This window comes from Ammospiza caudacuta, chromosome Z (genome assembly GCF_027887145.1).
Source record: "Ammospiza caudacuta isolate bAmmCau1 chromosome Z, bAmmCau1.pri, whole genome shotgun sequence".
NCBI lineage: Eukaryota > Metazoa > Chordata > Aves > Passeriformes > Passerellidae > Ammospiza > Ammospiza caudacuta.
Window position 1 is genome coordinate 52,393,448 of NC_080632.1, and position 26,062 is coordinate 52,419,509.

A 26,062-nucleotide genomic window follows, 5' to 3' on the forward strand; every position below is an offset into this window, starting at 1 on the left:
TTTCTCTCTAGCCAGCAAAAAGGAGTTTCCCAACTTGGCAAGATTTATGCTGATTTAGAATAAAAGATAAAATTTTAGTTCCTGTAAGAAACAGTGAGCCAGTTCTTACTGAAGTGTCTGCAGCCTCCTTAGAACATGTATTAAATCTCCCACAGCTAAACATTAAATCAGCTGAGGTAACAAGCATCCCAGAGCTGTGCTCAGTTATCTGAGCAACATGTTAAGTGTATTTCTGCTTGGATTTGTGATTGTATTCATCAACATCAGGTGTATTCTTAAGTAACAATCTGTTGCTTTTTTAAATGACAAAAAAATTTTATGGAACTGTTGCATAATGATTATCTGAAAAAAACCAAGACACTCATCACACTTTCCCTGAAAGCAGTATCATTGGGAAACAGATTGCACAGGAAGGGCTCAGGTGGAGGACGTCTTTTAAAAGTGTTAGTTTCCTAGAGCTGACTGGAGGCTGCACCTACTCAAAGGAGAAAAATTTATTTTCCCTTAAAAGGCTTTCAGCAGTTCTGAGACTTAAAAAAAAAAAAATCTGGCGTAGTGATACACTCTTGTGGATTGAAGTGTTTCATGCCTCTTAATTGATAAAAAGTGGTGGTTGTTTCACCAGGAGAAATTTCTTGGCTTGGGCTGTCAGCACCACACAGCAGGCACACTGACTTACCCGTGAGTCTGCATAGTTGTATGGCAGGCTGTTTTGTGAGCAAACCACAATAATGGGTGTTTTTACAAAAAAATAAAGCTGGTTCTTGCCAACTTCCATTTTCACCTAAAAAAATGTTTAAATTCAGCCAATGGCTTTTCAAAGGTAACATAATCTGTGTGTCTGGAATTTGTCTGCAGAATATTTTTTACCATTTATTTGGGATTTTTTTCCCACCTAACTAAAAAAGATGAATAGGCATTGTTCAATACTTACTAAGAAAGAAAAAAAAATATCCCCTTTGTGTGGTTGTTGTGTCAGTTTTTGTGTTTCTTTTTTTTTTTTTTTTTTTTTTTTTCTTTGGTTTTATTCTTTTAACAGTGCAAACTCATGAAAACAACTATTATCTGTAGTTGACACATTTCTCTGTAGGATCTATTCCCTTCCCTATCAGCTGAAAATCCCCATCTCAAACTCAGTTGTGTTTCCCAAACTTTCAGGCACTAGAAGTAGAGCATATCTTAGCATTCTCTTTAAAATGGTTTAAAGGCTATGTAGTCCTTGATTTTTGCATGCTCAGGAATAATAAATTTCAGTTCTGATTTTGCAGTTCTAAGTGAACAAAATAGCCAAAGGAGTCTTCATCAGCAGGGTGGCAGCTGAAAAGCTCCATGTAGGCAGACATGCCATATGTAGGCAGAAAAAATATCCAAACTTGCAACTGGAGATAGGAGAAATGTGAAATGTCTGTGTTGGAGCATAAGATGTTTTCAATGGCTGAAGTTTCTCAAACCTAGCTCATTAAGAGTTTGATTGAGGCTAAACCTGTTCTGCATTCCAAGAGGCTCTCATTGATTAAAATTTGAAGAATTTTTAATGGTACTTGAGATTCATATGCCTTCCTCTAATTGTATATTTTGGATTAATGTTTTTGTGTGGGTTGGTCTGTTTCCTCCCATGGTAGTAATGTGCTGTGCTAGCCAAGTAAAACTGTTATGCTGTATAAGGGAGTGGGAAGAGAGGTTCCTGTGAATATTCCCTAGAGTCTTCTGGTCAAAACAGGTATTCTCTTGAAGTTTCTCATTTTTTGTAAATATAGTGTACTGAGAAAGTAGGAGGAAAAGGCCACATAAGATTGAAATAATTCATAGGGAACCTAATGCATAAGAGATATTTTAGCCTGCAATTACGTAGTGTTTCAAATTCAGCACTGGAGGCTGGTAATGCCATGAGCTGGTAATAGTTTACTGGATCTCCCATTTGTGACTGCACTAATATTAGGATAATTCTTGCTCCATTTTCTGGTGTTGAAAAGCAGTATTGTCTTTAGTGTTCCAAGCAGAAGAATTCTTTGGCCAGAAGACTTGCACAGTCTGCAAAATCAGGCTATCCTTGTTCTGTCCACCTCCTTCTATTGTCTAAATCCTCTAATTACTTCTTGTTGGATTGTGTATACTAGTAAAGCTATTTAGATATTAAGTCCATACACTGTTGCTATTTTAGTAGCTTTTGTTGCATCAGTTTCTACTCATGTCTTCTTTCCTTATCCCTTGATAATATTAGGGTAATCAAGCATTCGTTGTTTTGTTCAGTTCTTGGTTTGATATGCATGAGCAGAGAGCACCTGGGATTCCTGAGCAGGTTTTAAAGTCACAGTTGAAATTGTACTTTGCCTCTTAATGTATTGTCAGACTGTCATAATTGTGTTTAATTTTTCTAAATGATATTTTGCAAACTGATTCTAAAGCTCTCATGTTTGTGGCTTGCCCCTGCCCCACAGATATCAATGGATCATTTTCTTCTCCCTCTCCCTGTTTATTTATTTTTTTGTTTGTTTGTTTGAGTTTGTGGGTTTTTGTTTGTTTTTTCTTTTCTTGTTTGTTTGTGTGCATTTGGTTTGTTGTCAGGTGGTGTTTTTGGTTGGTTAGTTTGGTTGGTTTTTTGGTTTAGTTTGGGATTTCTTTGCACAGTTTTTTTTTACCTTGATACTTACAGTCTTGTACTTACTATTCTATCTCAGCTATGAACTTGTTCAGTAAGACCAGACTTTATAGAAAACAGTCTGGACGTCTGTCCTCAGAGATTTTTCCTCTTTTCTCTCAGATTTGATGTCAAGTGTTAGTTTTGAAATCTTTCATAAGAAGGATCAAGACGTGTCTTGGGGCTTAATCTCAGAGGAAACTTTGCCTCAAGTAAACATTAGTTATTTCTTCTTCTTCCCTCAAAACGCTTAGAGTTTCTCTAGGTTACTTTTCTTTTTGATACTCAAGAGAAACACACAGCCCAGGAATTGTTTTCTTTTATTTATGATTATGATGCCAAACAACTCTGAAAGCTTTGGATGAAACTGGTTGGGAAAAATACATTGGAGTTTGCCTGTTTCTATAATGTTACTGATACAAAGGATGGAAGAATTCAGATCTTGCTACTTTTTTCAGGGGTTTATTCACTGGTATCACCTGAATCCCCCTTGAGATCTTCTGGCTGTTAGTGCATGAGGACAGACTTCTCTTGTTTGTGCTTGGCTGTTCCTTGAGACCATTTTGTTATATAGATCCTTTTGCAAAATGCAGAAGTTTCACTTCACAAGGCAATGATGGGTCATGTTCTCTTAATGTACTTTGAATTCGCCTGCAAATTTTAAGAGTAGGACAGCAGCAGTAACTTTTCTTGTTCTTTAGTTTTTAAATGCATGGAATACAATGCAAGTCTTCATTTACCTCCATCTAGTGTACAGCCAGATTCCTCTTTGCACCAGATTTATTTCTTTAATTTTTTCCTTTGACCCATTCCGGCATAGGGCTTAAAGATGTCACTCTACTGTTTCAATAAATCCTCTTTTTGATATTGTTACCAAAGTCATCCTATGTATGCCATGTATGTCGAATACTAATGTCCAAGGTCTTGGAAGTACTTGTGAATAGTTTTTGAGGAGAAAAAAGAAACAAAGCATGCTGTTGCATGTAGGTGGCATGGAGTCGAGTAGGCAGCTCAGAAAAAAAATCAAAGAACACCAAGTGGTCTATATGCTTCTTTCTGCTTTTGTGATCCTATGTGAACAGAACAGAATTATTCATTCAATGCTGAAAAAAAATTGTTTGGTAACCCACCTTGTAGCACACATAAAAAATGGAGAAGCTTTTTATGTTTTGTTTCAGAAACTCTGCAGGGATGGCTTTTAGCAAGCCTGAAAGCTCAAAGGTGTGATTTTGTTTTAGTTGTTGTTATTTGTGTGGGTTTTTTGAGGGGGTGTATTAAGAAAAAAATGTATACATATTTTATCCTTACCAGAAGTTAGAAGTGACAGGAAGTGTCACATCCTTAACTTTTGCACATTTGGGTCGTGCTGCTGGTATTTGCTGGTATTTTTGATGATTGTTCAGGCTTTTTTTAGTGTGGTTGTGTGTCCTTAAGTTGTGAAACAAACTGTTTGCAAAGGCTTTCATTCATCTTTTTTTGTTGTCTTTGTCTCTTGCTGTTAAATGTGAATGGACGGGTGGATTGAATGAGTTACTCTTGTGCAATAAAACAAGTGGAAAGCAAACTGTCAGAGAGGAAACAACTTGAGCAATAATTCTACACTTGATGGAACTTAGAAGTGTCCAAAAGCCCCCTTAGAGCTTGACTTGACACTGCAGTGAAGCAAGTGATTGTCTTCTGTTCAGAGTACCACCTGTGCATGTGCTTATAACCATTTGCTGACTCAGCTTTGGTTTATCATAGCTGTCTGCCATTTAATTTTATGTATGCTTTTACATCATACTACTTCACTGAATATCTCAGTACATCTAGAACTTGATATTTATTACTTCAGTCTTTCTTCTAGTGTGAATGTAAGGGAGAATCATAATTTGGTTTTGATTTTATAGGGAGTGGGCAAGAGATTAAGGTCAGAGAGGCTCATTTTCCATTTTGGATGTGAGGTTTGTGGCTTATTTTGGCTGATGGTAGGGAAAGGACTCCTGTTGCCTTACAGCTTCTTCTAGGGAAGTTATGTCTTTGGCTGCATTTATTGAATTTTTATGATTCCTGAACTTTGTGTCAAGCCTTCATCTAAGAGCAGTCCATCTGATATCAGATAAAACAAATTATCTCCTGCAATTTTACCCACTGTAATTGTATTATCATGACCATGAAGTCCTTTGGAATTATAGCTCTGAATAGTAGTGTCATATTTGGCCTGTCAGAAGTCATCCAGTTCTTTCTTTTTAACTGTATTTCCTCTAAGCCTTCTCTGTTGGTAGCAGAGTTATCAAATATGTTAAAACATGAATATGTCTCTGTCATTTGTCTGGTTTTAGTGCTTGAGCCTGTGTCATGTGTCTTGTTCGTCTGGGACTACAAGGGATGTTGAAAGTTTTTTAAGGCTATTGCTTCTTTTGAGGTTCCAGAATCTGGCTGTGCTGAAATACCAAGAGGCTTTTGATAAGGGACGGTAAGCAATTACAACCAATGAATCCAAATGTATTTCTTCATGGTCAGAAGGCAGAATTTGAGATTCCTGCTCTGGACCATATGTTGTTGCTTCATCCCTGTAATAGAAGAGGATCTATGTGAACTACTTGAAATTCGACAAGGTCAAGTGCGAGGCTCTGCACCTGAGGCAAGACAATCCCAAGCACCTCAGGCTGGGCAGAGAATAGGTTGTGAGCAGCTCTGCTGAGAAGAACTTGGGGGTGCTGGTGCATGGAAGGCTGGACATGACCCAGCCATGAGCACTCACGGTCCAGAGAGCCACACGTGTCCTGGGCTGCATCCAAAGGGATGTGGCCAGCAGGGGAGAGGAAGGGGATTGTGCTCTTCTCCTCTGCTCTGGTGAGACCCCACTTGCTGTATGCAGCCCTGGGGTCCCTAGCAGAGGAAGGCAATGGAGCTTTTGGAGTTGGTCCAGAGGAGGCCTGAGCATCTCTTCTATGAAGACAGGCTGAGAGAGCTGGGCTCACTCAGCCTGGAGAAGAAAATGCGTCAAGATTATAGCACCTTCCAGCAGTGCTGAAATGAGCAGCCAAGAATGCTGTGAGGCACTTTTGACAAGCACATGTAGTGATAGGACAAGGGGGAATGGTTTTAAACTAAAAGAAGGTAGATTTGTATAAGGTGTTAGGAAGAAATTCTTTACTGTGAGGTTAGTGAGACTCCGAAGCAGATTGTCCAGAGTGTTGTGGTGATTCTTCCTAGGAAGTGTTGGGTGTGGCTTTGAGCAGACTTGTCTGGTGAAAGGTGTCTTGGCCCCTGGCTGGGCAGCAGGACCTAGATGATCTTTATGGTCCCTTCCATCCCAATCAATTCTATGATTCTATGATTTCTGTGAGGTGGGATATCACCAGGACTGTTTGCTCTTTAAAATTGCCTCACTTCCTTGAGAAATTGTCTTCTTCTGTCCTTTTTTATATTATCCTGTCTTTAATGCCTGTACTTGTTGGTTTTTCTGCAGCACAGGCTGATATAAAGTTGAAAAGGAGTAGGTGCTCGTGGATAAGGAGTGCTTTTGGTTCAATCTGTACCACTCACTCCTTAGCCAGGTTAAACTAGAGGATTGCTTTATCCTGTGCGAGGAGTGATGTAGCAGGTTAGGAGACCTTGAACCTTCCAATGGAGTTTGGGTTGTTATTGGAGTGGAGGATCTTGAGAATAGTGGTCACTGCTTAATGAGGTTATGGGCAGTCGGAGAAGGTGTCTAGTCATGATGCTGGGATTTTTACCTGTGCCGGACATCACTCAGGCTGGCAGTGGCTGCATGCATCTACATTCATCTCTTTCAGTAGCCACAAAATGAACAGCAGTCCTAGGTTTTGTCCTTATTAATGAAGTCATATAGATGAAGATGAATCCTATATGGTTTTGGTTTTTTTTTAGAGGTATAACTACCTGTACAGCAGTATGGAAACTGAGGAGCCTGCATATTTGGCTCACACTGTGAAATGCATGGAATTTTGTTGTACTAATTTAAAGTTAAGGTATTAATACAGTTAAAATTTAGTTTATTTATAAATATCCATCACTCCCCGCCCCCCCCCCCCCCCCCCAACCCTGCACAATGTATAATTTCATTCTGGTGCCTTGTGTGTTTTATTACTTGCATTCAATTATGCCACTGTTGTTCCCAGTTGTTTCCTATTGTTAACATTATGACTGTCCGTCTTGTGTCATTGTCCCCTCCCTTCACATTACCTCTTCAGGGTTTGAGGTTTCTTGTGCTTGCTTGATCTCAGACAACATCAGAGCTATGAAACCTACTGTGTGCAAATTTTACTTTTTTAATAAACTCCTTGAGTTTTATCAACAGCTTCAGATGACTAACTAGTTGTCTGGATGTGTGTGCAAGTACTGGAAGTCTGTTTGTTAAAAGATACCTTAAATGAAAAATAAATCGTAAAAGGAGACCATATCCCTAAGTAAAACCAAGAGAGGGGGAAGGGAGCAGAGTTAGGGTTGAGCTTTCAACCTTAATTCTGTATTTCAAGGGCTCTGAATGCTTGGTTTGTTAGCATTAGTGCTGCACTAACTTAAAAGTATTTTTCCATGAGTGTGTGTGTGTTTAACCAACTAAGCATGAAATCCCTTGCTTCTGTTTGTCCCTATTAAATAGTGGCAACAAAAGAAACAGACAGGAGATGGGTCCAGAACAAAGCAGAAATAATGGAGTATTTCACCCCAAAAAGGAGAGTGAAACAAGAAGTACAATGAGTAGGCAAAAACAGACTCAACAGCTGGAGGCAGTTTAATGTGTTGTAGAGAGTACTAATTTAGGGACATTTGCTGCCCAGATCTTCAATCTGTGATCTCTGAGTGGCACATATATCAGAAGTGTTTGGCCATCCCTGCTATAAACACAATATGCTTTTCCCAGAAGAAATCTCCATAGGGCTTTAAAGGGACACAGTCTAGGATTGTCAGCATAAATACTGATGTGCTTAAAACCCAGAATCATCTTGTTGGGTTGGGAATCTGTGAGGAGGAGTAGAACTGGCTAGCTTCTTCCCTTAACTCTTAAAAAATTGTGATACATGCATATTCAGCATTCCTGCACACTGACAAGTAAAATGAAAGTAACAGTGTTGCTGAATATTGCGAAGATTTCTACAGGCTGAAGCATCTATTACTCCCAGTTTTCTGGATTAATCCATCCTTTTTTTCAAAAACTGATTAAATGCATACATTTTTAAAGGTACCTTATTGTTTTATTTTCTGTACTTAAAAATATGTTTGTTCATTAAAAAATTAATTCCTGACTCGCCCTGCCTGCCTCTCTTTTCATGCCTATTTCCCTCATCCAGTGGCTACAGCTTTAAGTGTGATATTCTCAAAAATTATGAAAGCTGACAATTTGACATGTCATTTCCTTTATACTAAGTAAGGTCTTACCCTGATAAGATGAGAAGGCTCAGAAAAATGTTCAGCTTTTGTTGCTAGCAGTGGGGTCTGAGTACATGACCATGTCCTAAACAACCTTTCAGTGACTGTGCTGACTAGCTCTGCTTGACCCTGTATTTGCAGTAGTACAATGTTTTTTTTTCTGTCTGCTCCAACACTTTCTCTAAGAGGCACTGTTTGGGTTTAGAGTTTGTTTTGCAATACCTAAAAGGCATGATTTTATTGCCCATTGAGCAAATCAAGTTTGGGAGTCAATGGAGGAGACTTCCAGGTCTATATCTGGCAAGTTAATTTGAGCTTCTTTTATGCCTTTTGGGTTGGCTAAATGGAGTGGAAAGTATGCTAGTTTGGGAAAGAACTGACCACTAGTTGTGAATTAAGCAACTCTCTTAATGTTTTTGATGTATTTGTGTTTTAGAATTCTGGAATTACTTCTTTAGTTACTGGTACACTTTTCTTGCAGTTTTATGGTTTTCAGAGTGCATTGTAATATGTTACGACATCTTAAATAATATGTTGCTCTAGTCCATGGTTATAAAATATTTTAGGATGCATTTCCTATCTACAATGAAATACTGAATATAAGATGCAATTTTATTTGCATGGTCTGCGACTTCTGAGTTTTCTACTCCCCACAGATACTATGTAGCTACTAGATGCAGCTGCCACAGTTGTGACAATAAAGGTTTAGTCTCTATAATGGATACTTAAATGGCCCTAACTTTGTTAGGGAGCAGGTAACTTGAGGCTGCTAGAGAACAGGAAGGGAGTGATCAGACTATTTGTATAGTGATATTTCCAATGGGAAAGATGTTCATTGCACTTGAGTAGGGAGGGTTGCAAAACAACTTTATTAAGTCCAAATCTGTTTTTACAAGCATCCTCTACAATGTACTCTAGAATTTCTCATCTCAGCTTCTGCTAAGTGCTATACACAATAGCTTAAGTTTCAGCAGCTTTTTGAAGATATAATATTAAAAAAAAAAGATGTTTTCATTACAACTAAACCAAGTTACTGAAGGAAATTAACCTAGCAGAAAGACAAAGTCATGAGCATAGCAAAGATAAGGGAATCATACCAAATAAAATACAAGACTGGGGGAAGCCATATTCCTGTCTTCTAGTGGTCTGTCTGAAATTTCATTGCCTAACTGTGCTTAATAGTGAAGGATAAGTGAGGGGTGATGAGTCTACATATGCTACTTTGGAGATTTTTGATCATGTGTTTCACTCACAGCATATAAAGATTCTCCAGTCTAAGCTGGGCTTAAGGAGTTTGCAGTAGAGAGATGCTGAATTTCACAAACCTGCCTGTCACCCACAGAGCCTCCATATATGTTTTACAGAGAGCAGAAATTATCTTTCACAGAACTATATGTCATTAGTTGCTGTCAGGGCTCAAGTGTCACATTTGGTTGCATAAGAACCAGCACAGTGGCTGGACAGAGAAGCACAGAATTCCATCAGCTCATCTATTCCTTTATGTTTTTCAATGTCACATCAAGAGGTTGTTGCAAAGATGCCATGATGACAGGGACAAATGGAATCCTTTTAAAGACTGGCTATAGAGGGTCTGACACACAGCCTCAGGAGCTCTGGCAAGCTCTGAAGGATTTCATGCGGCCCTTCAGCTTGATATCCATTAAATGGAAACTCTATTTAAAGGAGTTTATCTTTTTCAATGAACTCAGTTGGCCTTTCTCACTTCAGTACCACTGTAGAATGTTTGCTGTGGCTTTGTAGAACCTGTGAGATGAGTATAAACAAGTAAATGAATAGAACAGCAGTAAATAAAGCTAGTAGACAAGTTTATTCCTTTGAGATATGGACATATACAAGAGCAAACCTTAAGGAAAATAATTTTTGAATCAAATCTTCATAGAGGCAAAGCTATTATTTTTAAAATCTGCTTCTTTTATTCAGCTTAAATATTATTGTACATATTCTTACTTCTCCTGAAGTGTTGCTTTTCACTCTTTTAAAAGATGCTGAAGTAGTTTTGTAGCTTTCACTGAATTTATCTTTTGCTGCTTCAAAGCAATGAAAACTGTTTTGGCAGCATGTGTAATAGCTTACCATCTATACTGAAAGAATCCAATTAAAGTTCTGTGTTGAGTGAGCCGTCCTTTTATAATCACATTCTCACTGGACGACTTGCTCACAGGGTCAGACCCCACTGTTTGCGTTAGAGCCTTGCTGACATCAGTTCAGTTTCTCTGCTCCTCCAGTAGCCCTCAGTGAAAAAACCTGGGCAGTTGTCAAGACAAACTAGGTTAAGGTTGTAAAGACTGGATTTCTTTTCCCGCAATCAGTGCAGTGCAGACTTGTGGTTAAGATGGAAATAAAGAGCTGGGGCTGTGTAAAAACAGAATGTGTGAGAAAGGGCTCATTGCACAGACATGTTTTCCCTTCCCTGTTAGAGCAGATGTCTTCCTTTGATATAAAGGTGGCAGATACTGGGGAAAAAGTTATTTATGTCTATGTCTATTGGAGTGGTGGAAGTCTGCCTTGGAAATCAGTGGGTAATTATGCTCCATACATAAAATATAAATTTCCTAGCTTTCCTGGAATTGTATGCTCTTAGATTTTTACATTAAAAGTTTCTAAATTGCATATAAACAAAGAACTGAAGAACTTAATGAGGGCCTAAGGAACCCTTCGGAAAACTTGGCCTACTTTGGCAAAACTGTTTAAGAGAAGTGAGCAGAAATCTGAAGTAGGCTTTGTGTAGAGAGATTTTATTTGTTTACATTGTGATTAATTTGCACTTCTCCAGGGAAAGTGAGATATCTATCTGGTTTTTACTAGATCTATGTCCAGAAAGATTTATTTGTTTATTTATTTATTTATTTACAAGCTGTTGTTCTGAGCTGAAATGCGTGACAAAGCAAGCCCGGAAAGGATATTAGTGAAGCAAAGGTCTCTGTTTCTTTTCTGTGACAACAGGTAGAGCCTGGTCAATAGCTGCTCAGGACTGGCTCTGATATTCACACCAGGTATTGCATGAAATTAGCACAGGAAGGAAACTCATGCATAATCAGCTGCAGACTGTATAGGGCATGAGCCTGTCTCGTGGTGTGAGCAGTTTGTGCTACTTGGGAAACGGACACACAGCTTTTTGATGTTTAGGTGAAAAGTTAACATGTATACTTGTTTTGTTATAAAGTTTTTCTAGATTTTAGTTGAGGTGGTCTTAGTCTATTAATTGCTGACTTAGTCAAAGTAATAAGTTGAAATAATACTTTGCTTCTCTCCAATGCCTTCAGGTTTATAAACTTCCTTCTTAGAAAGTTAAAGAAAGAAACATTTGCCAAAAAAGAAAACTAACCTCTTCCTTTTGTTTTTGTTTTGCCCTATCCTGGCAGTGTTTTAGAGCACTTTGCTGCAAGGGACCGCCACCACCACGACCTGAGTATGACTTGGTTTGCATAGGCCTCTCTGGCTCTGGCAAGACAAGTCTTCTGTCTCAGCTCTGCAGTGAAAGCGCGGAGAATATCGTGTCTACCACAGGTAGGATGCTCCCTTTATTCCATGGTGTGCTGGGATATTGCCCAAAGATGACTGCTGAAACACATAGGAAAGCCTGTAGAGAACTTCAGCCTACTTGTCTTCCTGTTGAAAGTACCTAATGGATCACTTTGAAGCTACCACTACTTTCTTTCAGTATTTGTTCATATATGGGGAATATTTGTGAGAACATGCAATTTGGAATATGTTAGACATCAAAAATGTGTGATCTAATGAAGCAGAACCATAACATACAGTAGTACTGTGCTGTAGACACACATTAAAATGTTTCTTCTCATTTTACTTTTGATTTTTTAAACAGTCTCACTATGTATTGGAGAAAAAGGAAGAGAATATGCTGTAAAATAGAATAGGACAGTGATGCTATGAGACTTTAATTGGGATTTGTTTCTGTATGTACTTGGTCCATGCAGCCTTGTGGTATATGCTAGCAACCAAAAAAAAAAAAAGAAAATATCAATTTTTGGTGACAATCCCAGCTTTTTAGATGAGCAACAGGCTTGTTTATGTAGTAAGGGCAGATTGTTATCAAATAATTAAGTTAGAGAAAGTTAGAGTGGTACTGAGGAGATACATAAAAACAGACAGTACAACCACAGATAAGATGTATCTTAAGTCCAAAAAATTTGAATAGGCATCTTGATAATGGTGAACCAGAATGCCTAATACTGAAAAACATATTTTGATTGAAAAAACCCCAAAACAACAAACAGAAAGCAAACAAAGAACAAAACAGCACCAGAAAAACCAGGAAAAGACACGTGCATTAAGAAGAGGGAATACCTGGCTGGAAAGTTCAGAATGAGGGCAGATTAGGTCATGGAGGTTGAAGAAATCAGGTTCAGTGGCTGCAGCAATTGTTAAGGTTGGTTTGCTGATGGAACTGATACTAAGTGTTGTGCAAGTACCTCGTGTTTACAGTAACATGGCTTTGTGCTGTAACTGTGGTTCATGGGCTTGAATTTCATGATTGTGCCATAGCAACCCTAACTGCTTTTCAGTGTATGTTTTCTTAATTTACAAGAACATAAGATTATTTAATAGAAATGTAATTAAAATGTAAAACAGGTACAAGAAAATAGTGTTTTTATTAACCTGTGAATAGTTAACCTGTGGCCTCTGTAATAGAGAGATCTGACAGTTAGCTATGAGAGGGTGACTAACTCAAAAAAGTTAGAAAGAAACTGTAGAGTAATGAGCCTTTTAAATTTTTTTTTTATCCCTCTCTTGAGCTTTATCTCTGGGATTAAAATAGATTATACTTAAATATTTTAGACCCTGAAATAAATAGTAACAGCAATATAAATACAAGTATAGAGCTATCAGAGAAAGTAATGAAAATACTGCTAATTAAAAATTAAATTGATTTTGTTTTTCTAGAGAGAGATGCAATAAAATACCATTATATGATTAGGTAACTTGAGGAATGAAAACCAGCTCTGGAGAATACTAGGCAGGCAAACCAAAATGATGCACATCTAGGGTACTCAGCTTATAATAAATCTTAAATGTGGCATATCAGACAATATTGTGGAGAATCCAAGAATACAATGTGACCACTTCTCCACTCAGGTTTCAAGCTATAATGTATATTTTTGCTTTTTTCATCAATGCCACTCAGGTCCATTCCATTTTTTTACCTTTTTTTAGACCAAGTTTAGGATTTCTCTAAAGATAACAGTCCCCAAAATATTTCATAGTTATTCCCTTCAGATTTTCTTGTACTTTCCTCTGTTGTATCTAGCACTGATCATAGTAGGAGTACTGTAACATCTACCAGGGAGGAAAAACATCTTGTTTCTCTTAAGTGATAGCTAATAAATGTGAAATGAAGCACATTTTCTCAAAACCTCTTTACTCAGTTCACAGGTATGTAATCATGTTGAAACTGCTTGTGCTAGATGTAAATAAATTTAATGTCTGTCTGGATATTTTTTGCTGAAAGAGCACACATAATTTTTCCTTTATAAAGTATTATGTATGCTTATATATATGTATGCACTAAACATGCAAAATTTAGTGTGTAATACATTGGTATGGCTGGGAGCCTTTCACATTCCTGTTCTTTTGTCTGTCTGAATTTTCAATTGAGGGTAAAGGTCACATTTTGGTAGTGTTTTTTTTCTGTTTGGTTGGATTTGTTTTATTTTTATTTCAGTTTTAAGCAAAAATCAGGCCAATAGAGCACTCTTAGATCTTTCCAGTGTGCTTATGACCATTAACACATCCAACTAAGGTCTGTAGAAGGATCTTTCAGTTAATAACATTTATGGAAAGAATTAATAATCCAGTTGCAACCAAAACCTATGGAGTTTAAATGGAAGAATACAATCATTTGAATGCACATTGTTTTCAAGGTCTCCTAAAATTTGCAGAATGATCACCTCGTATTATTGGTAGTCTGGATTGTCCACTTTAGTTCTAGATGCAGTAAAAGATGATTTTATAGAAGTATATTCTGGTAGAAGATCTGGATGGAAGTTTTGTGCTAAATTTTGTGTGCCGGGTACTTATAACTGAAAATTACATTTCTTATCCTGATTTATTCTTGTTCCACTCTGTGGCACCCCTCCACCTCTTACCCCCTTCCCACTGCCTTTGAACTTACCTTTTAAACCTATTGAAATGGAATTTCTCCGGCAAAATCCTGGTTCTTGATGGAAAAAGTTGTTTTTTCTGAATATGTGCAGTTGATTCCAAATGGCCCCTTTAACAAATAGCTTACTAATATTCTGTATTTCTCTCCTTAGGTTTTAGTATAAAAGCAGTGCCATTCCAGAATGCAATTTTGAACGTAAAAGAACTTGGAGGTATGGCATTTATTCCTTGGTATAAAACATGCATGTCTAAATCTCCTCATAACTGTCAGTTGTTTTAAATTGTTAGTTATTTTAAATTTTAAAATGATAGATTAGTACAGCTGTAGTTAAAAATCTCAGCAGATAAAGTTGACAATAGCTGTATAAATCCTGACCTTAAAGAACAAAGGGTAAAAAGCAGGAGGAGTGGAAGGCATGTGGTGTATCTCCTTAATGTAATTTTTTGGATTGCAGTGGTTGACTTACACAAAAATACAAACTGGACTGTAATTTTAGTATGGCTCACGTGGCAGCTCAAGGAAGTGTAAGTTCCTTGTGTTTATTGTATGTATAAACTTTCACTTATGAGAACTGGCTCAGGTAACTATGTGAACATTTGTCAAAACCAATATATTTACTGCACCACTGAAAGTGTTGCAAAGGCAGCCAACTTATAATGAGTTATATTCTTTGAGAGCTGTTCTCTTGTTGGGTTTATTGGATTCTGGAGCAATGGTTGTTTTATGGTTGTAGGATTTTTTTAAACTTTTCTATATACAGGCAACCTATTTGGCACCCAATTCTCACTCTGAGTCTCAAGTGAGGTTGCTTGTTAGAAGCAAGAAAACAGTCTCCTGTGAAGAGTTCTCATGGAGTCTAATATTCTTCTAATTTGAAACCCACCTAGATCTTCATATTCTAGATTTCTGTATATCTTATTTATTATTTATGTAAATATAGTAGACTTAATATTGAGAATATTTATTAGATTTTTCAGTGAGCTTGTAACCTCTCCTAAATTATCTGGAGTAGAATTTGACTTGGTTCTTGAAGAAAGTTTCAGGAGATCTAGTTGCATAGTAGTTGTCTTACCTGAACTTGTTCCAAGAAGGCTTTGTGATAAGCCCATGTGAAAGGCATATCATTTCCTCTTTACTGCCCACTGGTCCATGGATTTAAACATACACGTTCCTGTTTGAGCATGCATTCTGCAAAAAAAAAAACCCAGTAAATTTTCTTTCATAAAGGGACCACTCAAGGATAGTGTAGATACTGCTTAAGTGTGTTATAATATCACTTTTTGGATTTTTTTAAAAAATAGGGTGAATCATTTGCAGTCTAGTTTATGTGTTCTGCTACCTAATCTGTATGAAATATTTAATTCATGTATATAAATACAATTTTTTTAATCAAAAATTGAATCTGTGATTCAATAGCAGATCCTTGTTAAAGTCTCCTAACATTTTCTGATCATATGGGTATGGGTGTTTTGAGAAATCTTATCTTAGTGGGGAGTTTTGGCTCATGATGAGGAGTAATCCAGAATACTTGATTTGTCATTTTCATCTATTTATCTCTTCTCAAAGACAGAGGGATTGTCAGAATTTTTTACTGCACCTTTTACTTCCTTTTTCCTTTGACCTGTAGGTGTTTGCATGTCTATATTTAAAACTTATCTAATCTGATTTCTTATATGAAATATTGTAGAAAAATGCTAGTTCCCTTACCTTTTCATTGTCTGGTTAGAGAGCAAAAGCAAGCTTTCAAAAGTTTATTTTGTTCCAAAAGTCGATAGTCACTAGTAGCGTTCCCCAGGACTCTACTCTATGGGTCCCATTTTTGTTTAATATCTTTATTGATAGTCTGGAAAAGGGGATCAAGTGCATTCTTCATTTGCAGATGACACCCAGTTGGGTGGGAGTGTTGATCTGCTGGAGGGCAGGAAGTCCCTGCAGGGGGATCTGGGCAGGCAGGATCATGGCTGAGGCCAATGGTGTGAGGTTCAACAAGGCCCAGTGCCAGGTCCTGCCCTTGGGTCACAACAACCCCAGGCAGCTCCACAGGCTGGGGCAGAGTGGCTGGAAAGGAGCTGGGGGTGCTGGTGACAGGAGCTGGGGGTGCTGGTGACAGCAGCTGGACATGAGGCAGGCCGTGCCCAGGGGGCCAAGAAGGCCAATGGCATCCTGGCCTGGATCAGCAATGCTGTGGCCAGCAGGGCCAGGGCAGGGATTGTCCCCCTGTGCTGGGCCCTGCTGAGGCCACACCTCCAGTGCTGTGTCCAGGGCTGGGCCCTCACTGCAGGAAAGGCCCTGAGGGGCTGGAGAGAGTCCAGAGAAAGAACTGGGGCAAGAGAAGGGTCTGGGGCACAAGTGCTGTGAGGAGTAGCTGAGGAAACTCCTGAGTTGAAGGAGTATTTATTCTGGAGAAAGGAAGGTCAGAGGTGGCTTGGTCACTCTCTACAACTGCCTGAAAGGAGATTGTGGCCAGGTAGGAGTCACTCTCTTCTTTCTGTCAACATGGCCTTGAGCTGCACTAGCAGAGGTACAGACTGGACATCAGGAAGAATTTCTTAATGAAAACAGTTGTTAAACATTGGAATGACCACTGAGGGAGTCACCATCCCTGGAGGTGTTCAAGAAACAACTGGACATGGCTCTTAGTGCCGTGGTCTAGTTTACAAGGTGGTGATAGGTCAAAGGTTGTACTCGAAGATCATAGAGGTCTTTTCCAGCTTAAATCATTCTGTGATTCTCTAGTCAGCATTTAACCTTTTAGCTGAGAAATGTGTTCCTGTTTGATGAGGGTGAAACCTGAGTTTTCTGGAGTAGGCATGGTTTCTCTCTTGCTCCTATATGAAAATAAACCAAAGCATCTTTCATTTGCCACCCTAGGACATCATTGTTAAATTTTGTTCGGGAATTTCTGCTTCTGATGTTGAAGAGAAACTATGTTTTGCCTGATTGCTGGGGATTTTTTGTCTTATTCCTGGTCTTTTGCCTTCAGTTGTTATGCTATTGTTATATACTTTCTCTTTACTGTAGTGTGGAGGTCTTGTCCAGAAATTTGATCTTGAAAGCTTGAAGGAAGGTATCTTTCCTTAACAACCACTGCCTGTTGTTACATGTTATTTATAGAGTGACATTCTGTGTAGTTGTAAGGTTTTGTTGCTTTGTCTCTTTAGGTTTAGGTAACAGGAATCTACATATGTCATCATACAGTAACATATTAACAGCCAGCATTTAAAACACAGCAGAAGTTATACTGCTTAAGGTTCTTATACTCAGCAGCCAAGCATTTATGTGAAACAGATGCTGTGTAGTATCCTTTCTGTTTCGTTGAGGCAGTGTCCTTCCTTGAGGTTAAAGATGGTGCTGGTTTTTACTGTGCTGATGGTGTCCAAAGCTGATAATGAAGCCAGGTTTTATTTCTTCGTTTCTACAGGGATTGTAAATTTTCAGACAAAATATAGAGAACATAGTCTCCCTTCTCTAATTTATTCAAGGACTGATTATCTCTTCATCCTCCTTTAAGATTTAGAGACGGGGAACAAAATTTTATTGTGCTCTCTTTGCAGAAGTTTTTCTTTGAAGTGCATGATTCTAGAATATTAAAAATTCAACAAAATTTCTGGGTTTTTTGTTTTTTTTTCCTAAGACAGGAAGAACTTGCAGTCCTAACAGAAAATAGTGAGTTTATCCAATTTGATAAATGGTAAATGTTTTGTTTAAAAACCTAGAGTTTGATCCTGAAAAAGTAAGAATATATAGAGAGCTTTCAAATCTAACATTAGGCTTTCTTGAATTACTTGAAAAGAAAGTCTTGCTTTATTTGCTGACCAAGTTGAACTGCCTGTTCTCTAAGTTAAAAAAAAAGTTTGGTCTAAAAGATAATATGTATAATTTAAATTATTGCGGAGATGTGCCATGCCCTAGTCCACATTCTTTCAGAATGTACTATTACCAGAACAATTGGAAATGTCTGTCTTTATTATATGACTTAGCTGCGTAACGATACAGAAAGAAACTACGTTTGTGATGATTTCCTCTTACAATGCAGTAATTTTTTGTGGCAACTATGACTGACACTGTGTGTGATGAACGTAGAAAGGAGCGGGAGAAGACTGTAAAAATAAGGCAGATGATAACGTTTGTTGTTCAGAAGATTCTAACAGTGTTTTGCTGAAAAAAGTTTGGGATGCTGAATGCTGAGGTTGGTTCTCAAGATAGATAATGAAGGTGTAAAGGCAATAGAAAGCTTTTTCTTTGGTTCTAACAAATTCCAACCTGAAGACACAGTGGCTGAAAGCACCATTTATTCCCTGTTTTTTTAAGCCATTTGCACTTGTAATGCTTTCAAAACAGAATATAAAGTTCCAGTTTAGGTATTTCTTCAGGTCTATATCAAGATTAAAGGTCCATCTTGGTAGTCAACTAAGAATTTTTAGTTGTCTTTTTGGAATAAGTTATTTAATAATTTTGTTTGTATCTTGTAAATGGAGGCTTAGAAACTACAAGTGAGATGCCAAATAATGAGTCACATCAAATTTAAAAGAATGATTCTGGTTGTGAGCAGGTCTTCTTCTTACAAAGTTTAAAAATGCTAACAACATGCTATAGGATTTAATAATGTTGCCTTTTATTTATTTAAATATATTGTCTTTATGTTTGTGTTAGATTTTGTGATACATCCTAAAGCAATTTTCTCAAAAGTAGAGAGTACATGTTGTGTAGTCATATTGGAAAATTATTTAAGACAAAAATCTGTTAAGTGCTTAGCAAGAGTGGAGTGGTTAATATCAGGAATGCTCTTGTCTCCAGTTGGTTGAGCATGCCCAGGAAAAGAGATGGGAACTCTCCTCCCCACTCCTGTTACTTAAGATTGATTACCAAAGTCATAAATTCACATTCTTAGGCCAGCTAAATTAATTGTCTAGGTGACAGCTTCAGAACAAACAGCTTTAAATAGGTTTGGTTAAACAAAGCATGCGTATTTTTGCCTTAATTTGGAAGTTAAGAGCAGCAGAAAAGAGAGTAGGAGGAGAAGCCACACTGTTGTGCAGTCCAAGTTGAATGGAAAATATGAAATTCTGGAGAAGACAGCAACAGTTGTCAGGTAGTATCTGCCTGGTGAAAAAATGATGGATGTGGGAGAAAGTAATGTTGCTCTATTAATTAGAGCTTAAAATTCAAATATTTTGGGAAATTTCTCTGCCTTTGCTCTATGGAAGTAGAGTACAGAACACCCTTCTAGCAACACAGAGCAGCTAATATTTCATCAAGTTAGTCATCAGAAAACTGATCCCTCAAGTAAATGCCAGCCTAAGTCATCTACAGGGGGATGAACTAACACAAAGCAATAAAATCTCCATACTGTACTTGACTAAAAGGCATTTGACACGTCTACAAAATCTGGTTGTGGAGTACATGCAATGCCGTCTATGACATAGCTGCATCAAACAGTTTACAGAATGTCTTAGCAGATGAAATTTTTAGATGACCCTGTTGAGCTGTCCATGCTGTGAGTTGCACGGATACATTCTGTTTCCAAAAACATTAAAGTTAGATCTGTTTGCTATCAATCATGCTCAGCCTGCTGTTCAAATGGTGCCTAAACCCAGGCTCTGTCACATAGTTTCCTCATTTCATAGATAAGAAAGATCATTTACACCTGCTTAGGGACCTCTTTAATGGGAGTCTGAGGAAGCTCTTATTCAGCATAGTGATCTTGCCACTGTTCTTTGGAAATATTGTGCTTTTTGCTACAACTGGGTCATTTTTTACAGTGTGAAAGGACAACCTGCAGTTCGTCTCACTGCAAGTAGGAACCATGCAAGCAATGCCTATCAAAGCTGTGTAAATAGGATAAGCAAAATACAGAATTTCCTAGTTAAGCTTTTTGTTGGTGTGGACTGGTTGTTTTTGTTTGTGAGATATTTTGTGGAGAGAAAAGCAGAACATTTGGTTTGCTTAAAAGTCTCTGCCTTATGTTGGGCTTGCAAGGTCATTTTCTTCAGGCAGAATAAAAGGATAGAGTATGGCAGCTTAGTTAAGCATCAGAAATGATACAAATATTTTAAGAACATCCCCCAAAGTTTTATCTGTGATTCTAGACAGATAAAGCTTTGAACTTCTGTAGACCAATTCACAAAAAGGCTAAAAAGAAATACACAGCTATGGTAGACTTGCCACTTCTTTTGTATGACTATTAGTTTGAAGTGCCATAGAGATAGTTATATTTTGAACCTTATTTGAGGTTAGCTGCGCTGTTATCAAAGCTGTGGCTGCAGCTCAGGGGACGGTACATTTGAACCTGGCTGGGTGCTGGCAGCAGTCTTACTGTGGAGTTGTGCCTCTGCTTCTGAGACCCTGGCTGTCTCAGAGTTCTCTAGCAGATGATGGGAGAGGGACACAGATGCCAGTTATCTTGATGCCAGCCAGTCATTGCTAGCCCTAGAGAGGATACTGTGTGTTTGTGAATTTAAAAAGCAAATAACCCCAAACTCATAAAAAAACAGAAGAAGAAGGGGTGAAGAGTTGCTGGCTGTGCCACCTGCTGCAAACTATTAAGTCTTTAGATATTGGGCTTAAGTAGATGTTAAAGCATATTGCAGGGCACGCATATCCTTCTCTTTTTTAAAAATTAATTTGTAATTTTAAAATTAACTTTATAATGAATTTTTTGTTCTTGACTAGAACAGAAGACATTTATTTCAAATTGCAAGGGTTTTTTAACATGGTAGTATAAAATACACACAACCAAGTAGATCAAGCTGACTTTCTGCAGGCAGGTATAAGTATAATGTTTTTAAAACTTCCAAGTGCTTGAAACCCAAATGTTATTCCAACAGATTTAATATCAGAGTAAGGTGGAGATTCAAATTTGGAAACAGCATATAAATTAGCTAGTAAGGAAAATACTAAAGGCTTGACTTCCAGATTAATCTCACTGGGAAAGCCTGGAAGGCAGACAAAAGATGACAGAGATGGTTTCCATAAACTTTGGTTTGAAAAGAAAAATAAAATGAAGTACTATAAACTTATATGCATTTCTGATTTTGTATGTTTGAATACAAAGGCAGACAATTTTTTCCTCAACATTTTCTGTCTTTCTTTTTTTTTTCTTCTATGCTGTTTTGTCTTACCATATTTGAATTGCTGCAGTGAATATAAGTGATTTGGCACTCTCAGAATATTCCTCTTTCTGGGGAAAAAGTGCCAACTTCCTACTGCCATGTTTTCTGCATTGCAGGAGTACACTGCCTGAAAGCCTAGAGAAAGCAGGCTGTGATCAGTTGGCCATAGACGCTAGGAAGCAGAAGTCCTGGGACTTTTGCAAATGGGAGAAGGATTTGGTTTAGCATCTACATTGTAGCAGTAGCCATACAAGGTAGCCATAGAATGATGACTGACATTACACCAGTGAAAACGTTTGTGTCTCTGTGCGGATGTCTCCGTCAGATGGGTCAGATTCCATGAGATTATTCATAGCAGGTATCTTAAACAGGATTTATAAATTTATGTGTCATAAAAATGAGACAGCGCATTAAAAACAACAAACAACAAACAACAAATAAAAAAAACCCCTATTGTATACAGGATTTATTCAAGGGTGGAATACTGGGAAACCAGCCCAAGACAGATAAGGAGCAACCATATCTCTTGAAGATGTTAAGATTTCTAAGGTTTCAGGCATGTTCTTGACTACTCAGGAAAATAAATCAGTTTTACTTGTGGGGATATGATGTGAAGTGACAGTATAAACTCTACATAGACTTAGAAACATGTATTTTCCAAAGGTTTTCTTGGGATGAGAGACTAGGGTATATTTAGAAATTTTGCAAGAATGGATAAGAGATTTATTTTCGCTTCCCTTCTTTCTTACTACCCCACGCAAGGCCAGTGTTGCACGCAAATGGATTTTGTGACAGAGTCATTGGCATTTTTTCACCTTTATGCTTATTAGAAATGTTCTGTTTAATATCAGTAGTGGAATGATCTATATAATATTTTAATTAACTATAAAACCTTCAGAGTATGTAGGTGAGTGGATGATATATTTGAAGTGGTAGAAAAGCTGTTTGCAACCTGCATTCTTTCATGTGCTCAAGTTAACTGTTTTTGACGGGAAGGGAAAAAAAAGTTTTTCTCTCTGTTTGAGACTATAACTTCTCCAGACCTGTGATGTATTTTGAGGTTAACAGGAGCTTTAATTTGCAGACTAGACTGTGTTGAAGCAAGGGCTCTGTGACATTCATTGTTGCTCTTGATGGAGAGTTGCTGCGTCTGACAAATAACAAATTTGATACATGCAAATTTCTTTCAGTGAATTTTTTTCTGTAATGCTGTGTTCTGTTCTCCTCTGAAAAAGGAGGGAATTGGATGTAGCCTCCAACCACCACTGTGAATGAAGACGTAAATTGAAGTATTCATAGCTGAAAGGTAGATTTGCAGCTCTGTGTTTTGCATAATTTCTACCAGAGTGTGTACTTGTACTTGTGTGTACTGGTTCATGTGCATGTTAAACTGCACATAACTCAAAATCTTCCTTCCACCTCCTAGAGAGGTACTGTTACACTGATACAAATAATTAACAGTATTAATGTGGGCACACTGTTCCTTTGATGATAAAGAAAAAATATTTGATATTTAAAAATACTAAAATGAAGGTCTTTAAAATTACAGTTAGTTGAGTAAACCTGTCCTGTAGTAATGCTTAATGGCTGAGTTTTTTATTACATCATCCTCTCATTTTTCTGTAAGGAGAGGTCTGTTTTTTTTCCTGTTATAAAGTAATTCAAGCCTACGTTTGATTGAATAGCAGTTTTTCTTTTAGAATAGGTGGTGTGGCTGTGTTGCAGTTTAGATTTTGGTGGGTTTTCTTCCCTAGTTTATTTGTAAATTGCATATTTCAGTCACATCACAGGACTCTACCCACTCCTGTGAGTTCCTTCATTGCTGAGGGAAACAAATCATATGCTTAGCCATAAGTAGTGGTTCTTGCTTGTGTTTGAGGAAGCTGCTACCCTGAATGTCACATTTTAGTGAACTTGTCACATAGCACATTCCTTAGGTCTAATGTGAAGTATATTTTTCTGATGTTTTGGAGATTTATTTTTTTTTAAATCTTAGTTAAGGCAGTTTATTGATTGGAAAAACAGTCATATGGTTCAAAGCTGTTAGAGAAACACATGATAGCAGGCTGACATATCTAAGTGCTTATTCTGTGTGTTACTATTGTTTGAAGGGATGTTTTGGGTAGTAGTAAAGTTAAATTCCTGCTTTTATCACATCATTCTTCTGAGAGCCTAAGGATGTTTAATGGATACACGTTATATTCTGGATTTCCAAAGACCTCAGACTTTGAATCTTCCTGTCTTTGAAGCCGCTGGAATAGATGAAAAAATAAATAATAAGATAGTTTTGCTGAACTGCACCTAAAAACAACTGCTTGCTTTCTAAAGCTGAATTTGTCATGCCACAAGGTGTGAATGGCTGAATACTTCATAGGCAAATATTTCCTTCCCAGGATAACTCCAGGATCGCTCCACTCCGCTGTTCTGAGGAAAGAAGCTGAGAGCAGATTCTGTTCTCTGGATATGAGGAGTTAAGGCAAAAGAATATCAGGGTTTTTGTCTTGTAAAAATTGTGACTTCCAGCTGCTGATAGCTTCTTGATGCCAAGAATTATTTTTCTAGTGCATTTGCCAGAAAAATGGTTTAAAATGGCTTTAAATGGTTTAAAACCCTAAAGTACATGCTTTATCAGTTTTTTCCTTGTCTGCTTAGTGCAAATTATTTTTATTCTTAAATCTCAGGTGATTTCTTCAGAACTGAAGTGTAAGCAATTTCAGGGCATGTCGTCAGAGTAATGGAAGATCCAAAGAAAATACCAAGTTTCATGGGATATTGTTCTTATGGGAAGTTGGTTCTTATGACTATGACATGGTGACTGACCAGGGCTGGAGAGAAAAGGATTGCTGTACTTTGGTGGTGGTTCTTTTGGGCCAACTGATGTAGGGGAACAAAGTTGAGCTGCTAAAGAATCTGAGCCAAAAAGACAGGACTGTAAGGTCAACAAATCAGATACTCCTTTTCTGGCTTCAGTGTCCCTTGTAGGGATCCATGAACTGCTTTCTTCCAAGTGCTTGGATATAAGAGGTCAAATGCTCTGCAGTTTACCACAGTTTTGTTTTTTTAAAGTGAGTATGATTACCAAGGTAAAACTCAGATTCTAGCAGTGACATGTGATTGAAAAGTAGCTGACTGATCATGGCCTTGGTCTTTAAGTTCATAGAAAATGATTTTCTACTAGTTTTTAAAGTACTGTGATACTTCAAATGCCTGTGACACTGCTGTGTGTGGCTGTGTAAACAGTGTCCCTCTGGCAGCTTGCTCTAGTTGGTTCTGAAGGACTGGGGCATCTAACAGATGCTATAAAATTCTTTACAAGAACAGTGGACAGATAGTCATGTTCTACAGAAACATAGAATTAGCTTTCAATGCAGTCCCTCTTCTGTATAGATAATATTAATCTTCAGATCCTGATGATAAAATAAATAAAACATCCATCTTTGTTTGTAATTTTTATTTTGAGTCTAATCAAATTAACAGAGAGATTAAGCAAGGTCTTGACTAAGTCCTGTGACTGTTCACATTTAAGTAGTCAGATCTGTAGGTCTTTTGCAGAAAAAAAAAATTATTAGGTATGACTTCAGTATTCTCTGTAGGAAAAAGTTTGTGTGTTTGTGTGTGTTTACAGCTTGTGCTGGGTGCAGATACAGAAACAAAGTGTTCAGGGTTCCAGTGTGACTAGTTAAAAGACAAGAGTAACTCTATTAGATGAGATTTGAATACTCATGAGTTGCATACCTAAATTTCATGGAGCAAATGTTTATTTCTTCCCTCACTTGTATTTAATGACTGTCTTTTTTGTTGCACAATGTGTAAATTAAGTTAATATTTTAAGCATTGTATTAATCTTGCGGTCATTTTGTTGCATTAAAATCTCATTATGTTTCTCAGAAATTTTGTATTATTTTCTTTCACTGAAAAGAGGAATTTTATTATTTTAAGCTCTTGGTTCTTGTGGATATATGGAAGTTCAGTTCTCTCTGTCTCAAAATAAGAAAAGTGTCTATAAAAGGTACCTTCTGCACATTTCTGCAAGTCACTGTCTGGCAGACATGTCAAGTTTTCTACTAGACTATTGCTGCCACTGTTCACTGTTTAGTATTTGTCCCCATGAGTGTAGTGCCAGATCCAGACATACAAAGAATAGCCCATATCCAAATCATAGTTTAGATAGTTTGACAGCTGTCAAATACAATTTTTTTTCCCCTACCTCATTGCTACAACATATGCTGCTCTCCAGGGGAGACAAAAGCTTTCTGTTGATAACCTTAGTGCTTGGCTTCTGTTGAGATGGCTGAGTGCTGCTGAACTGTGTCCTAAAAATTACTGTGGCATATAAGCCTATACAGTCACTCATGTGTCTGCTTTTGGGCTCTTCCAGAATCCTTAGTGTGGTTGACAGAGCAAAAGTAGTTGAACTGAATGCCTTTGCATGTAGTCACCCTAGCTCTTCATTCACTGTTCAACTCACTATTGTATCATCATTCTCCTCATTAAGTATCTAATTACTTTAATAGGCTTTCCTGACACCTTTTTTCCCCAATTATGAAGTGGTTGCCTGATGGTTTGGAGATGAACTGGAAGACCTTATCAGAAATGAACCACTGCCATGACAGAAGCTGCAGGTTTATGACAAGGAGCTGCAGGGCAAAGTGAAAAAGAATGGGTAAAGGTTTAGGTCTTAGTGCCAAGATATTCCAGTGAGAAGGTAAAGGATTAGGCTCTGTGGTACTGTCAGCATGGTAGTTCTGCCAGTACTCATTAACAGAGCAGACGCTTTAATGGAAGAAAGCT

General features: G+C 37.7%; 1 protein-coding gene across 2 annotated transcripts in view; it reads left to right on the forward strand.

Annotated features, from left to right (window-relative positions):
* Positions 1-26,062, forward strand: part of ARL15 (ADP ribosylation factor like GTPase 15) — a 225,372-nt gene that overhangs the window by 68,410 nt on the left and 130,900 nt on the right. For both annotated transcript variants that reach the window (XM_058824008.1, XM_058824007.1), the window contains 2 exons: positions 11,398-11,542; positions 14,311-14,370. In XM_058824008.1, coding sequence (XP_058679991.1) covers positions 11,398-11,542; positions 14,311-14,370 — 205 coding nt within the window. The remainder of the gene's footprint in view (positions 1-11,397; positions 11,543-14,310; positions 14,371-26,062) is intronic.